The following is a 16704-nucleotide window of genomic DNA, read 5'->3' as shown; positions in this document are numbered from 1 at the left end:
GCAGGACGAGGAGCAAGCAGTCAAGGTAAGATGCAATCAAACAAGCATCTTTGTTAGTTGGGTTTGCGGCCAACGCTGGTGTTGAACTGGCAACCTAAGTCATGAACCTAAGGATCTGGCTTGTGCACCACCACCCAGTTCTGGCAAAAGGAGAGAATTGGAGGAGGAACCAAGCACTGGGAGGCCAGAGTAGGTCAGGTGACATTCCTTATCCCCTGTAGAAACTCCGGGGACTGCCAGACTTGGTAGTCAAGTGGCCAGAAGGCCTCCTCCTTCTGAGCTACACCTTGCCTTGTTCCAGCTTTGCTTCATCCTTGACTGCACAGGAGTCATTTACAGATTAGCAGCTGTTAATTGCTGGGAAAAAGCAGATCCATGGGGCAATTTCAGAGATAAACATTCCTGGGGCCCTGTCATAAATGCTTTCTTGGAAAGAGTAATTTATATTAATGGTTTGAAATAACTGAGCTGCCCTCACCAAATGACCAGACCCATTTTATTGATTCGCTGTCTGAAGAAACCATCTTAAGAAACCAAAGTACGCAAATTTTTAACCATTAAACCACTGGAAAAAAGCGAGGTGTACATTTACTGAGAAGGAGGATGGAAGGCACAAGAATCTGGATCCACTGCAGATCTGTGATGCTATAAAAGGGTAGACCATTTTATTTCTTGTTCTTTTGACTTTCTGACAGGATATGGCATTTTGGTCTCATGGGGATAGCCCATGTTACATTCTGGTAACTGAAGGCATTTTTTATTGGGAAGCACACAGTAAATGTGTTCTCTACTGAAGACGACTTGAGCTTTATTTCATTCGTATATAGCATAAAGCTGATCTAAATATCCATCTTTTTATTTGAAACAATGCTGTACTCTTGTTTTGCATGGAAGGTGATTTAGCTTTCTATTTTATCTCTTTCCCCACCCCTCCATATTAGTATTTTATTTCTTTAAATAATTTATACCCAGCTGCTCTTCAGCCCTACCATCTCCCAGAGCAATTTACAGATTAGTGATCTAAAAAGACATAGCAGAAAAGAAAATGAGTTGGTAGGGAGGAGATAAGCAAACTCTGGTACTAATTCTTCGTTGCGTTGCATAATACTATTGTTGTTGTTGGTTGCATAATACTATTATTAAAAATTCTGTCGGTGCAATGATTTCTTCTTTCAGAACAAGAAGATATATATATATATATAATAATTGCATGTTTAATGAATGAAGGTATGAACATAGGGAACTGCCTTATAATTTTAAAGGCCATTGTTTCTTCTAGTGCACCCTGCTCTGCCGCTCACAAGAGGTCTTTCCCTTCGCTGCTAGATGTGACCCTTGTACTGGAGATAGAAGGGCTTGAACCTGGGACCTTCTGTGTGCAAAGTGCACACTCTTATCAGGGAACTTTGGGACTTCCCATATCTTCCTATATACATAAAAATGTAAGGCTGTCGTCACGCTGCATGTGATGCACACGAAAACACTTGTGATCACAGGACTTGCTACTCTAGAGGCAAGAGCACCACATTGTAGAAGGCCTGCAGCTTCTATGCATTATAGACGGGGAGTATTTGGGAAGAGAGCTCTTTCCAGCTGACCAAGTGGTGCTCCTGAGGTATTTGTGAATAGGAGATAGAGATTGCTTTGGAGACTATCTCTCTGTTGTTGTTTTTAATTGCTTTTACTCTTTACGCAGCAACAGCCAGTTCTCTCTCTTATGCAGGCACTTTTCATGTACAGGAGATCTAACTGCAGGCTTCATGTCAGCTTTGTCCTCTCAGAAATGAATGTCATTTAATGCCCTTTTGGAGATGTATGTTGAGCACTGGTTGTACAAAGCAATAAGCGCGAAATTTTAGGCGTTCTTATGTGACACAATCTCTTTTCTGAGTTCACTGGTTGAAATGAGAGACTTAAGTCACATCTACGCCATAAAGCACTCTAAACTAGACATAGCTTTATCCAAAAAATCCTAGTCAGTTAAGGGTTCTGACCTCACCAAGCTAGAATATCCAGGATCCTTAAACTACAGTTTCCAGGATTCTCCTCAACGGTAAAAGTGGTATCAGAGTGCTTTAAATTTACGGAATAGATGTGACCTAAGGCAGGCTTCCAAACTTTCTACCTTCCTGAGGCCTGTTTGACACTGACTTGTTTCAGGCGTAGCTTTAATTACTAAACGGGGCAGCCGGATCCTACTGCCACCCTGTAAGGACAGAAAGTGTCTGGCACATGTCTCTGGGTGACTAGCAGCAGGTTCACAAGGTTTTCTGACTCCAACCTGTGTTAACATTAGCAATAACAATAACAAAATGTCCCCGTCCTCTCCTCAGGCTGTTGAAATGAAGAAAGCTGGCTTTTATTTTTTTGGCGGGAATGGGGGAAACTAGGAGTGGGGGTTTTACATAAGAGGGCCATGAAGTCATTTCTGTTAATGGAAAACGAATCTTAAGCTGAGAAATGTGTTTAGATGTGCTGAATTCTAAGTGTGGTTCTCTCCCAGCACTGCCCCCAACTTCGCACTTGGCTCATGTTGATTCAAAGCTCTATTTAAAAACAAAAACCCTGATGTCTGACAGCCCAGGGAAACTTGTTTTCATCACATCTGGCTGACCACGCTATATTTATTAATGCATTTGTATGCTGCCTTTATGCTGAGGCACCCATACTTTACCATTGGAAAGTACTAAAAAAAAAAAATCAAATTGAATGGTATGCAGTAAAGAGCGACAGTCCTTTCAGGGGATGATGGCTCCCAAACTCTCTGTGCTGGGCACCCTGGCCACTGCAGTCCTTCAGGGCACCCAAGCAATGTTTGAAATTCACCAGGTGTATTTTGCGCGTGGGTATAGGCCACTTGTCACCAAGTGCAGATGTGCGGGTGCCATGATGGTGCCTGATATCTTCATCATCTGGAGGTGCATGCCTGGAGATCCTTCAGCTTTGACTCTTTTCTCACATTATCAACACACCCTGAAGAATCTACCTGTGATATTTTATTTGCCCTATCAGAACGAATTTCAGGAACCCAAAAGTTGTATTGAAAAATAGGACTTTGGAGACACCTGGCCCACCCCAATATGGCAACTTGACATTCTGTTTTGGTGACTATAACCCTGGTTTAGGGAGCCATTTGGTTCCTAGCTTATATATCTGAGTTTCTAACGCACCCAAGACTTAAGCAGCCCTAGGGAAGGTGGGGAAGGGGCTGCCACCATGTTGACTGCTGCTTGATGGGGCATATTCTGTGACTAAGCAAGTTCTTGGTGGACAGACAAAAATGGGAGGGTTGGGATCAGGTTCAGCTGTGTGGGTTCACAAGTTGTACAAGCCCATCTTGTCCTTGTGGATTGCCACAAGGGTGGATTCCCCACCCCTGAACTGAAAAATAGCTCTGTGAAAAGAGAAAACAGCTTTGCCCAGTGCCGGATTTACATATATGCTAAACAAGCTATAGCTTAGGGCCCCACTCTCTTGGCCCCCCCCCAAAAAAAAAATTATGTAAAGAAAAAAACCCTGGATGTACATTTCCAAAATATAAGATAAAAAACAAAATAAAACGAGTGTGATAAAATACATGTTTTCTTATGTGCAAATGGCTTTAAATACCTTTTAGGTCCATTAATTACCATATAGCATATATTCAACACAAAAAACAGCGGCAATTTGTTGTTGACAAAGGGCAGCTGGACATATAAAGGGCCCCATTACCTTTAGTAGCTTAGGGCCTCATCAAACCTAAATCCGGCCCTAGCCTTGCCCCCTGTTTTTCTTGCAAATGGTCCAAAACACAGAAACTTGGCCAGCCAGGTTTCTTCTCTCCGTGTGTCCCCTCATCCCCCCCCCCCCCATTGACTGGCAACATTGCTGGAGTGTACAGCCAGGTGTGTGAAGGTCTTGCTTTCCTTCCACAGAAATGCTAATTGTGTATCTATATGAACAGTTCTTTTGTCCTACAGTTGCACTGGCTTGTGGTGAAACAATGGAGCTGTTTTGCTTGAGGCGGCATTATAGCGCCATCTTGTTTAATTGTGTTTTGGGTCTGAAGTTGTAAGTGCCAGATTCATTTATTTATTTCAACCCAGTCGGTGCCCACAAAGCAAACCGGTGTTACTATGTGGTGCGAAAGTTCACTTTGCCCTTGGCATACAATAGGCGTAATCAAGAGGGATCTCGACCAGCTCAGAGAAGTTCTGATTGTTTCGATAAAATCCCTGCAGGGACTGTGCACATTTATAAAGGCAATTTGGAAAGGTACATTTTCCAAGAACAGGACGGCCAGTGGTTTGTGGCCTTGTCCTTCTTGACATGTAACTTTTGAGTGTGTTTTTTGGTCTGTTTGTTTGTTTTGCCCTTGAGGTGCTGTTAGGCAGCTAAAACGTCACAGTAGTTAAAACGTAAAATATATACAAAGACAACCAGGAATAGCCGTGCCAACATCACCAGATAGGGAATAAAAAGGGTGCCAGTTTCCTGAAGGTCATCAATAGGGCTGGGTGATATATTGATATATCCTCCAAAACTGGTTTGAAGTCCATATTGTGATATCAGTTTCATAATTTGTGACCTGCTGATATAGCATGGTGTGTGTGTGTGTGTGTGTGTGTGTGTGTGTGTGATGAAAAAAATCACAACGTGAGAAAAACCATGAAGCCAGCCAATGGCTCCATCCTTACTTCAGACACTGCGATATATCGGTATATTGTGATGTTTAGCTGGTGATATATCGCGATGTTGAAAACCCGATATCGCCCAGCCCTAGTCATTAAAACATAGGAACTTGCATTCTACAGAGTCAAATGGTTGCCCATCTAGCTCAGTATCACGGACACCGTCTTATGAGTGGCTTTCCAGAATTTCAAACAGGGATCTCTCCAAGCCCTACCTGGAGATGCCTGGATTTGAACCCATGAACTCAGTGTTCTACCACTGAGCAATAATAATAATAATAATAATAATAATAATAATAATATATTATTTATACCCCGCCCATCTGACTGAGTTTCCCCAGCCACTCTGGGAGGCTCCCAATCAAGTGTTAAAAACAGTACAGCATTACATATTAAAAACTTCCCTGAACAGGGCTGCCTTCAGATGTCTTTTAAAGATAGGACAGCTGCTTATTTCCTTCACATCTGAAGGGAGGGTGTTCCACAGGGCGGGTGCCACTACCGAGAAGGCCCTCTGTCTGGTTCCCTGTAACCTCACTTCTTGCAATGAGGAAACTGCCAGAAGGCCCTCGGCGCTGAATGATGGGGGTGGAGACGCTCCTTCAGGTATACAGGACCGAGGCTGCAATAGCTCTTCAAGCAGTGGTGTAGTGTGGGCAGGGTGAGGGGGGGCTGTTGCCCCGGGCACAGTTTTCTGAGGGCGCATTTTGCTCCTCACGCTGCACCCTGCCAGTCCTGCATTGTTTTGCGAGTCCGATCCCACACCCCAGCCTTGCAATGCAGCGTGGGGCTGGCGGGGTGTTTGTTAGGAGGAGGCAGCAGGCCTTCCAAACGGTTCAGTCAGACTGATTGGAAGGGCCCATGTCTGCCCTGTTGTGCTTCCTTTTCCTCGTGTAGCCCTCTGCCCCACGATGTGCCATGAAGACACGTCCACCAGGGTTGAATAAAAATGAAGGTGGCATGCACAACCTTGTTTTGCAAAGATAAGGGACAATTGAGGAAACTGCGCCCTCGTTTTGAAAACCCATGATGGAGATTTCTTGATTGTCAGCCCCACTGAAAAAATTGAAATTCTGCAAACCATTTTCCTCTGTCACTTCTTTGTCTATAACCAGGCAGGTATGGCAAGGGCAGAGCAATTCCTTCCATTTTTTTTCAGGTGCTGCCATTTGACTGTCCAACAGCAGGCTTAGGTTACCGTTGCTAAGGCTTGTGGTCACGCTTTGTTGGAAAGCTGCCCGGCAGAAATAAAGGTGCAGTTTATATGTGCAATGGCAAAACTGGTTTAAACAGGGCCCGGCTCTTCTTTACTTTTGCAGCAGCCCCTGGCATGTGTGTGTTTGTGTGTGCGCGCGCGCTGCCTCGGTTAGTGTGCCAAAGGAGTTGAAAGTTCATCCAAGAGGGATGATGTTTATAGGGCAAGCTGTTCATAACGTGCTGCGTTTGTCAGAGGCTTTAGCAAAAGGGCTGGAAGTTAGGCTTGGGTCTTTTGCTTTCAATTAGGCTATCCCTAGCACCCCAAAATTACAGAGCTGCTGTGTGCTGATAATCCAGGAAAATTGTATATGCAGGCGGAAGGAAAAGCACTGCTTAATTGTGAATAATTAAATCATGGTATTCACTCCTGCAGGAAATAATGATGGTAAAGGTTAAAAGGTAAAGGACCCCTGGACTGTTAAGTCCAGTCAAAGGCGACTATGGGGTTGCGGCGCTCAATCTTGCTTTCAGGCCGAGGGAGCCGGCGTTTGTCCACAGACAGCTTTCTGGGTCATGTGGCCAGCAGGACTAAACTGCTTCTGGCACAACAGGACACCATGACAGAAGCCAGAGCGCACGGAAACGCTGTTTACCTTCCTGCCACAGCGGTACCTATTTATCTGTTTGCACTGGTGTGCTTTTGAACAGCTAGGTTGGCAGGAGCTGGGACAGAGCAATGGAAGCTCACCCTGTCATGGGGGTTCAAACCACCGACCTTCTGATCGGCAAGTCCAAGAAGGTCAGTGGTTTGGACCACAGCGTCACCCGTACAGGGGCTAACAAAGGCATTGTGACACCTGGGGCAGGGCGTCACTACGTAGGGCGCATGTGCGGCGTCGCTATGTATGATACATGCGCTGTACATAGTGGTATGCCAGTGCTGCCGCTCCAGCGCTGTACGGATGGTTCCGGGATCCCTTCGTCGCCGCTACAGCTGTGAACAGAGGATCCTCTACATGCAGCTGTAGTGGCGATGGAGAGATCCCACTGCTGTCCGTACGACGCTTGAGCGGCACTGGCAGCAAACCGGTATGTACAGTGCATGTGCGGTGTTGCTACGTACAGCGCATGCGTGCACCGCCGCACATGTGCTGTACATAGTGGTTTGCCGCTGGCACCGGGATCCTCTGCTCTGCTGCGAGCCCCCGCAGGGTGCGTTCTTGTCAACCCCCACCCCCAGACATACCAAGAACTCAGGCCAATATAAGTTTCAGTAGTGGGAGTGGTCCCTACTCGCAAATCAATAGTCAATTGTAACAAAAACTAATCCATTTTCTACGTTTCTCAGAGATAACAACTACGTGTGGGTAGATCAACACGTATCTTGATCTTTTTTGTGTGCAAACGTAGAAAATAACAGGATATATTCTTCAAACTTGGACAACCCTTTAAAAATTAGCTGATGAAGGAGAATACACCGAAACAGGGCCCTGTCCTGGTTTCTGATCCATAATTGACTTCTGCTCAATGATTGAAACTAAGACCTTCACGTCAAATCTGACTATGGACTAACGTGAACTTATCTCTACTAATTCTGTAATGAATTATTGTGTTTTATATATATCCTTATGAGTTTGAGTTTGTAATCTCTGTTTCGAGTTTGTAATCTCTACTTGAGTTTGTAATCCTTGTCAGAATACATATTTTCAAATGGATTAGTTTTTGTTACAACTATTGATTTGTGAGAAGGGACCACTCCCACTATTGAAACTTATATTGGCCTGAGTTCTTGGTGTGCTTTTTTCTTGGTATATTTAATAACAAGAACTCCAATTTATTTAAACCCCGCCCCCCCAGACATGGCACCCGGGGCGCCCCCCCCCTTGTGACGCCACTGCACCCGTGTCCCAGTAAATGATGGTCACCAACTTAGATGGCTTTAAAAGAGGATTGGGCTGAGTTTTGGAGAAGGCTTTCAATGGGCACTAGCCACAATGGGTGTGGTCTACCACCTCCACTATCTTTGAATGCCAGCTGCCTGGAATTGTGGGTGAGGAGAGTGCTGTTGTGCTCAGTTTCTGTTTGTAGGCTTCCCATAGGCTCTTGGTTGGGCGTTGTGAGAATAGACTCTGGGACTAGATGGGCCATTGGCTTGATACAGCTGTGTTTTATGTTCTTCTGTGTCTTTTTTTTATTATTAGATTTATATATCCCACCATTTACTCTAATGACCACCAAGTGTGGGGTCCACGGTTCTCCTCCCTCTGTTGCTCTCCTCCCTAAAATTATGTGAGGTAGGTTAGGCTGAGAGGTGGTGACTGGCCCTAGGTCACCCAGCAAACTTCATGGCTGAGTGTGTATTTGAACCCTGGTCTCCCAGGTCCCAAGGGACGTGGGTGGCGCTGTGGGTTAAACCACAGAGCCTAGGACTTGCCGATCAGAAGGTCGGCGGTTCGAATCCCTGCGACAGGGTGAGCTCCTGTTGCTCGGTCCCTGCTCCTGCCAACCTAGCAGTTTGAAAGCACATCAAAGTGCAAGTAGATAAATAGGTACCGCTCCGGCGGGAAGGTAAATGGTGTTTCCGTGTGCTGCTCTGGTTTGTCAGAAGTGACTTAGTCATGCTGGCCACATGACCCGGAAGCTGTACACCAATAAAGCGAGATGAGCGCCACAACCCCAGAGTCGGCCACGACTGGACCTAATGGTCAGGGATCCCTTTACCTTTACCTTACCTCCCAGGTCCCTAGTCCTACACTGTAGCCACCCTGTCAACGAGTAGATTGATTTATTCTATTTCTGTGTCGCTTTTTATTCAAATAAATCCCAAAGCGGCTTACAAACAAAAGATAAAAATAACACAATGGAACATCACAAATACAGCATAAATCGTATAGAATACTTAACAAATCATCGGTAAAACAATCTCGCAAATAAAACCATTACCATCTATGTAACACTATTAACAAAACAACCAGAAAATAAGCTAAACATCACAGTTACACCAAAAATCATAGGATTCTCAGAGTACGACAGCATTCATATCTATAAAACAATATTAAAACATTAACAAAATAGCAACAAAGCCCTGTTGAATTTGCACACATGCTCTCTCCTCCACCATGACTCAAACTTTCATTCTATTCAATGCATCAAAATATACCTGCACATAATGCTCTCCAAGTCAGCAGAGAAAACATTATTTTTTTACATTCCACCCTCTACAAAAGTGTTTGAAATTCTGTGTTGTTGGTTTTTTATGAGGGACCTGTGCAAGAATAATAGAATGGTAGAGTTGGAAGGGACCACGATGGTCATCTAGTCCAACCCCCTGCAATGCAGGAATCTTTCACCCAACATGGGGCTCGAACCCACAGCCCTGAGATTAAGAGTCTCTTGCTCTCCCAACTGAGCTATCCTTGATTGCCCCATGTCCAAAATGCTGTGCTTCTCCCCCACCCCATGTAAATTAATCTGAAACAATGACCCTGTCCTTTTATTATACATAGAGAACGTCCTCCATTTTCCAAGATGAACACCATCTTGAAGCAATGGAAATAATCAACGGGTCTGGCTCATTACAAACAGGCAGTTCTCTTTAGAAGACCCAGGCCTGTTATGAGGTGATGCAGGTATATAATTTTCCCTGGCCTTCCTAAAAGGCAGAGGTAGAAGCATCTCTCTGCTCAGAATTAGGTCAAATAATTTTTGACTGTTGCTGAAAACCGGTGTGCATGTCTAAGGCCTTTTGTGGTTTGGGTTCCTGTAATTAATCTCTTTCTGTATTCCTCACCTTGTCTGCAAAGTGAAACTGATACCCTCTCTTGATGTATTAGCTACTTTAGAATTCAGAACAGGATTTTATTTTTTTTAAAAATGTAAATATTGCACATAAAGAGCTTGTGGTTAGGATAGATTAAGTCACTCTGGGCTTAATTATTTGTAAGGATTTTTATACTTCCCTTTTAGTTTGCATTCCCAGAAGTTTTGATGGTTGAGCAGATACGCCGCCCCTTATCAGGGCATTTGCTGTAAGGGGCAAATCAGCTGGGCTAAAAATTAATTTGTTGTTTTATTCGTGTTCCTCAGTCAAATCACTACAAACAAGACCGTCACCTCCCCTCAGGCTTACAGTCTTAGTGAAGACACAGCGCTATAAAGGGGAATGGATTGTGAGGCAGTTGGGAAATAGTGGTCGGATGTGAGCTCACGCAAGGGATGTGTATGGCGGAGCAAACGAACTATTGATAGACCTCAAGAGTAACTGGGGGGAAGGCTGTGTAGCTCAGTGGATGGAGCCATCTGCTTTGTGTGCAGAAAATGCCAGGCATCTTCGGTAAGGTTAAGTTATAGTTCGCACAACACTGGGCTAATGCACCAATGATCTGCCTTGAAATATGGCAGCCACCCAGTTCTCCTGTGATTTCCAACAGATCCACAATGGTTTCTGATTCCCCATTGTTTAAACCAGTGGTTCCCAATTAGCAAAGGACTGTGGGAACCCCTGTTTTTCAAAAGCCAAGCGATGGACCCCCCTACTTTTGAAATGTTTGTGGTGCAGGCCCCCGTGCGCATACGTGAAATTGTGTAAAATGGGAAGCACCCTGGTGGCTTGCGAGGAGACCCTTTCTGGAGCCTGAAGACGAATGTATGGGGAGCATCTCCTCGCAAGCAAGGAGGACGCACTGTTTTCAGATTCCTGGCACCACACGTATGTGCAGTTGCGTGCAGATAGGTAAAGGTAAAGGGACCCCTGACCATTAGGTCCAGTCGTGGCCGACTCTGGGGTTGCGACGCTCATCTCGAGGGAGCCGGTGTACAGCTTCCGGGGCATGTGGCCAGCATGACTAAGCTGCTTCTGGCGAACCAGAGCCGCGCACGCAAACGCCGTTTACCTTCCCGCCAGAGCTGTACCTATTTATCTACTTACACTTCTTTGAAATCTCTCAGCCCCACTCACCTCACAGAGTGTTTGGTGTGTGGGAGGAAGGGAAAGGAGAATGTTAGCCGCTTTGAGACTCCTTAAAGGGAGTGAAAGGTGGGATATCAAATCCAAACTCTTCTACTCTTCTTCTTCTACTGGTTCTTCACCCCTGCTGCACACATCCCCTTGTTCCTCCACAAGTAAAAGGGACTAGACACTTGGCATTTTAAAATGAAAGCTTGAACATTCAGCGAGGAGCCTGTGGTAATCTGTGATGAGATCTCTTCCCAATATCCAAAACCCTGCTTCACAACAGTTTAATGTTTCTTCCACATTGCAGATATTTTGCCGTGGAGGGCAAGTCTCCCTATGACTTGAGCACTTGAGGGGCAAATGGCCGGCAAACAAAAAAAGTGTTTGGTGTCTGATATCAGTGATGCTTTTTTGACCTGATGGAGGTAGACAGGGCCAGCCCAAGGCATTTTTATAGACTTGAGGAAGATCCCAAAAGGACAACCCACCCCCCCACCCCCGCTAGGGAAGATTTGCATCAGAAACAAGGGGAGAAAGAAAGATCGACTTCTGGATATGTTGTCCCGGTGGATCCTGCCACCTGAGGCCATCGCCTCACCTTGCCGCACGAGTGAGCTGGCCCTAGAGGCAGATCTTGGAGCATATAGATCGCCTACCATAATACTACAACTACAACTACTACTACTACTAATAATAATAAATATATTTATACCCTGCCCATCTGGCTGGGCTTCCCCAGCCACTCTGGGTGGCTTCCAACAAAATATTAAAATACAGTAATGCATCAAACATTAAAAGCTTCCCTAAACAGGGCTGACTTCAGATGTCTTCTAAAAGTCTGGTAGTTATTTGTTCTCTTTGACATCTGGTGGGAGGGCATTCCACAGGGCGGGTGCCACTACCGAGAAGGCCCTCTGCCTGGTTCCCTGTAACTTGGCTTCTCTCAGTGTGGGATCCGCCAGAAGGCCCTCGGTGCTGGACCTCAGTGTCTGGGTAGAACGATGGGGGTTCTGCCGTTTAGGGCTTTAAAGAAGGTTCTGCTTTGTGGTGTTTAGCATCCCAGCTTGATTTGTTTGTAGTTTTCTCCTCCAGTTGGTCGACCTGGTGGTCCCTGGAGTCGGGAATTGATGTCTGGATCCCAGAACTCCCTTCTAACTGTAAACCACCACCACCCCAATGTGTCTTTTGGGTTATAAGAGCCATAATGGAGATTTAATTTTATTCCACTTAAATGCTGCTCGCATTTGTATTTGCAAACTTTAACAAGCCTATTTTAAGACCTTGCTCTTTTCATTTTCGTTTTCTAACAGGAGGAGTCTCGTATCCTTAGAGTTAAGGTTGTAGCTGGAATAGATCTAGCCAAAAAGGACATCTTTGGAGCCAGGTATGTATATTCCTCTTTTTTTATTGTTCCTGTGGCAGCAGAATATAAATTACTGAGGCAATTGCCTCTTTTGTGTTGGCAGCATTAACTTTTCAAAAAAGACAGAAACTATTAGTAAAACGGGAAAAGAACCTGTATCTGCTTCCTTTAATTTATGCCCTTCAATGCAATTTGATTGGTTCGTATTTTGCTTGGATTTATATGCTGTGCTGTTATGATGATGGGTTTTTTGTGTGTGTGCTAAAATAATAATAATAAAAAACCAACCAATTTGCCAATCATTTGTATCCTACTCCCTTTCATTTCTTAAAAAAAGGCACCTATATTGAGGTTTGGGTAATATGCATATTTATTATAACAATAATGAGGGGGGGGGAGTGGAGGATTCATGAACTACAGTAACTTGTATAAAGTAGCAGCTAAGTATAGAAGCTATGAACAAGGAAGCTCTTGCTCAAACCTCATTTGATTCATGTGACTTTCAGAAATTCTGAAGCTGTGTTTGCATGTCATAATAAACCATGGTTTTTCATAACAGGAGTGAACCTAGCCTCCCCACGGGCTCGTGCACTCTCTTTCCTCCTCTGACACAGCTTTGAGGAGTATTTCAAATGCTTTTGCTCCTGTTTTGGATTAACCACAGTTTGCAGTGTCAGGCAAACCCAACAAACTGCAGTTAATCTTAACAGTAGTTTGTCTGAAACAAGAAACTTCAAACCATGGTTTATCTGTAGAGTTTCATGAAGCATGAATAAGATTAAAAACTGTTTAGGGTCTGAATTAAGCCGTAGTTTATCAAAAACTGAAACAAAAGGTTCAGATTCTTTATGAGCAGGGGAGGAGGCAGAATGCACAAGTTGAGGGAGGCATAGAGTTGTTCATGTCACCAAAACCCATAGTTGAGGGTGACACTGTAATTAAGCCTACTCCCCTATGTGCAATATGAGGACAGTAGTTATGGAATTACTTTTATGGGGTTGTTAGTATTATACTAAAATAATATATGTGAACTATTTCAAAATCAACATCATTGCCATTTCAAACTCTTTTAATTCTTTGTCAGGCCGATTTGGTGTTGAATAATGTGGTGTTGATGATGGAAGGACCTAGTTTTGTGTGTGTTTTGGTTGGAATACCTGTGATGTTTTCATACAGTGTGTGTTACACTGCTCTAAAGACCAAGGTTGCCCATAGCCATGGACAACAACAATACCAATAACAGCACCCCAACAGATCTTTGTCCCCATCGTTCAGCCCAGATACCTAGGTCCAGCTCCGAGGGCCTCTGGTGGTTCCCTCACTGCGAGAAGTGAGCTTGCAGGGAACCAGGCAGAGGGCCTTCTTGGTGGTGGCGCCCGCCCTGTGAAACGCCCTCCCGTCAGATGTCAAAGAGATAAATAATTATACAACCTTCTGTAGACACCTGAAGGCAGTCCATTAGTGTGTGGTGTTCTCTTGTGTTTTTGCGTGTTCTGTTGGAAGCTTCCCAGAGTGGTTAGGGCAACCCAGTCAGATGGATAGGGTACAAATTATTATTATGAAATGAGAAAACCACTGCAAAATGGGTGAATAATATACTCTGTTTTTTAAAAAATGCAGTTGCATGTACTGTTAGGTTTACAGACTTTGCCAAGTACAGAATGCCCCCCTCTCTTGTAACAGATGGGTAGCCGTGTTGGTCTGCCATAGTCAAAACAAAATAAAAAAATTCCTTCCAGTAGCACCTTAAAGACCAACTAAGTTAGTTCTAGGTATGAGCTTTCGTGTGCATGCACACTTCTTCAGATACACTGAAACAGAAGTCACCAGACCCTTCTATATAGTGAGAAGGTGGGGAGGGGTATTACTCAGAAGGATGGTGGGAATGGGTGATTGGCAGATAGCTGTGATGAGCCTGTTGACGACTCTTAACGACTGCAATAGGTCTTTACAGGAAAAAGCAAGGGGTGAGAAGGTGAAAAATGGCTTTGTCATGTATAATGAGATAAGAATCCAATGTCTTTGTTCAGACCAGGTCTCTCCATGGTTTTAAGTTTGGTAATAAGTTGCAATTCAGCAGCTTCTCTTTCCAGTCTATAGGCAAGCTGTCTGTAGGCAATGAAAGGTCTTCCTCCCAGAGCTTGAGAAAGAGAACTGGGAAAGAGAACTGGGAAAGAGAACTCAAGCTCTGGGAGGAAGACCTTTCATTGCCTACAGACAGCCACCCAATCTTAAACAACTCCTAACCCACAATAATACTACAACCAGACTTAACACGGACACTGGCACCAGAGCCTGCAATAAACCCAGATGCCAACTTTGCTGCCACATACACCCGGACAACACCATTACTGGCCCCAACAACATCACACATACCATCTCGGGACTATTTAATTGCTCGTCGTCTAACATTGTGTATGCCATTAAATGCCAACAGTGTCCTTCAGCTCTCTATATTGGACAAACAGGCCAAACCTTACGCCAAAGGATAAACGGACATAAATCTGACATCAGGAATCACAAGACAGAGAAACCAGTAGGAGAACACTTCAATCTCCCAGGACATTCTATACAAGATCTCAAAGTAGCTGTTCTATTACAAAGGAATTTCAGAAATAGACTGGAAAGAGAAGCTGCTGAATTGCAACTTATTACCAAACGTAAAACCATGGAGAGACCTGGTCTGAACAAAGACATTGGATTCTTATCTCATTATACATGACAAAGCCATTTTTCACCTTCTCACCCCTTGCTTTTTCCTGTAAGACCTATTGCAGTCATTAAGAGTCGTCAACAGGCTCATCACAGCTACCTGCCAATCACCCATTCCCACCACCCTTCTGAGTAATACCCCTCCCCACCTTCTCACTATATAGAAGGGTCTGGTGACTTCTGTTTCAGTGTATCTGAAGAAGTGTGCATGCACACGAAAGCTCATACCTAGAACTAACTTAGTTGGTCTTTAAGGTGCTACTGGAAGGAATTTTTTTAATTTTGTTTCCCCTCTCTTGTATTCATGGCGCAGGACGCTCCCCCTGGTGGCTGATGAGGATATAGGTAGAATACTTAGGGGACTAAGTGCATGTGGCAAATTTGCTCTCCAATTATTTCTTGCTCTCTAGGCATTTCCCCCTTTGCCTCTCTGCTGTTGCTGTTTGCATCATGCTTCTTAGATTGCAAGCTATTATTTTAAACGTTAAACTGACTTGAGCGCTTTGCCAGATCGGTGGGGGATAAATGCAGCAAGTATTTATATAAATGAATTTCTATAAATACAGATGTATCAAACATCTGGAACTTGCCTTGGTGGGCCCTTTTAATGCAAAATGATCTTCCTACCAAAATGATAAAAGTTTCATCACATCCTCTTGTTGTGCAAGCTTCCTGGGTGAGGTTCTAATTTTGGATCCACAAGTTCCTTGTTTGAAATCTTCTTCCCCTAAAACCAAAGGCTGCCTCTTCTGTTATGTTTTCTCTCACCCCACTGCAATCTCTTCTAATGGCAGATTGCTCCCATTTTGCATAATTAGCAAAAACACTATTAATTAGGCAACCCAAGTGACTGCGAACACTTAAAAAAAAATCACATAAAATTGTCTGGATATCTGTGGCGCACAATATGATGTTTTGTGTGTGTGGAGGAGGGTTTGGAGAACATGATCAGGCATGGTGATGAATCAGACCTTCGAAATAGCTAGGTATTTAAAACTGCAGCAATTTCAAGTCGTGAAGCAGCAGCTCTCTATTCCTTAATATGCCTTCTCCAGAATGATTTCCACTTTGGGTCTCGATAAAGGTAAAGGGACCCTGACCATTAGGTCCAGTCGTGACCAACTCTGGGGTTGCGGCGTGAGAACAGGATGCTGGACTAGATGGGCCTTTGGCCTGATCCAGCATAGCTCTCGTATTCTTAAAGTAGAGTGCAGTGCCAATGAGCAAAGGAATATAGAGAGAAGAGAGTGCTGGGAAATGGTTTCTTCAGATTAAACGCATCTGCCCGGTGCTTTTCAGGTCAAAACCATTATTCAGAGGCGATTAGGTATATATAGTAGTGTCTCACAATAATACTCCCTTTGCTGTCTGCAGGACTTTTTGGCAGATTTGGCTTTCATCACGCATCTTGTATGACTGCTGAGCTTTTAAAATCCCGTCGGCTTTATTGCTGTCAGTCTGGAATATGCAACCTGAATTTAGTTTTCATGTTTCAGTCTAACGAAGGAGTGAGTCCACCACCTTCCAAAGCCGTCTGTGCCTCTGATCTTTATAGCACCAGGCATGCCTTCCTAATGTTTAGTCGAAATCCCCTTTCTTATAACTGGGATCCATTGATTTGGATCCTGCCCTCTGGAGCAGCCTTCTGCATCCTGCAGATGTCTCGGACTACGACTCCCATCAGACCCAGCCAACATGGACAACGGTCAGGAATGATGGGAGTTGTAGTCCAAATCATCTGGAGGGCAGCACATTGGCAAAGACTGCTTTGGTTCCCCATCAGCTAAGTTGTATGGATCCCCTACTTT

The 16704-nt window shown here is 44.3% G+C and overlaps 1 protein-coding gene across 5 annotated transcripts in view; it reads left to right on the top strand.

Annotated features, from left to right (window-relative positions):
- NEDD4L (NEDD4 like E3 ubiquitin protein ligase) overlaps nt 1-16704 on the top strand; it is a 259868-nt gene that overhangs the window by 73522 nt on the left and 169642 nt on the right. For all 5 annotated transcript variants that reach the window (XM_081881381.1, XM_081881380.1, XM_081881382.1 and 2 more), the window contains one exon: nt 12132-12205. In XM_081881381.1, the coding sequence (XP_081737507.1) occupies nt 12132-12205 (74 nt within the window). Of the gene's footprint in view, nt 1-12131; nt 12206-16704 lie in introns of those variants that run through there.

This window comes from Podarcis erhardii (genome assembly GCF_964252035.2).
Source record: "Podarcis erhardii genome assembly, chromosome: 11".
NCBI lineage: Eukaryota > Metazoa > Chordata > Lepidosauria > Squamata > Lacertidae > Podarcis > Podarcis erhardii.
This window is presented reverse-complemented; position numbering and strand designations above follow the sequence as displayed.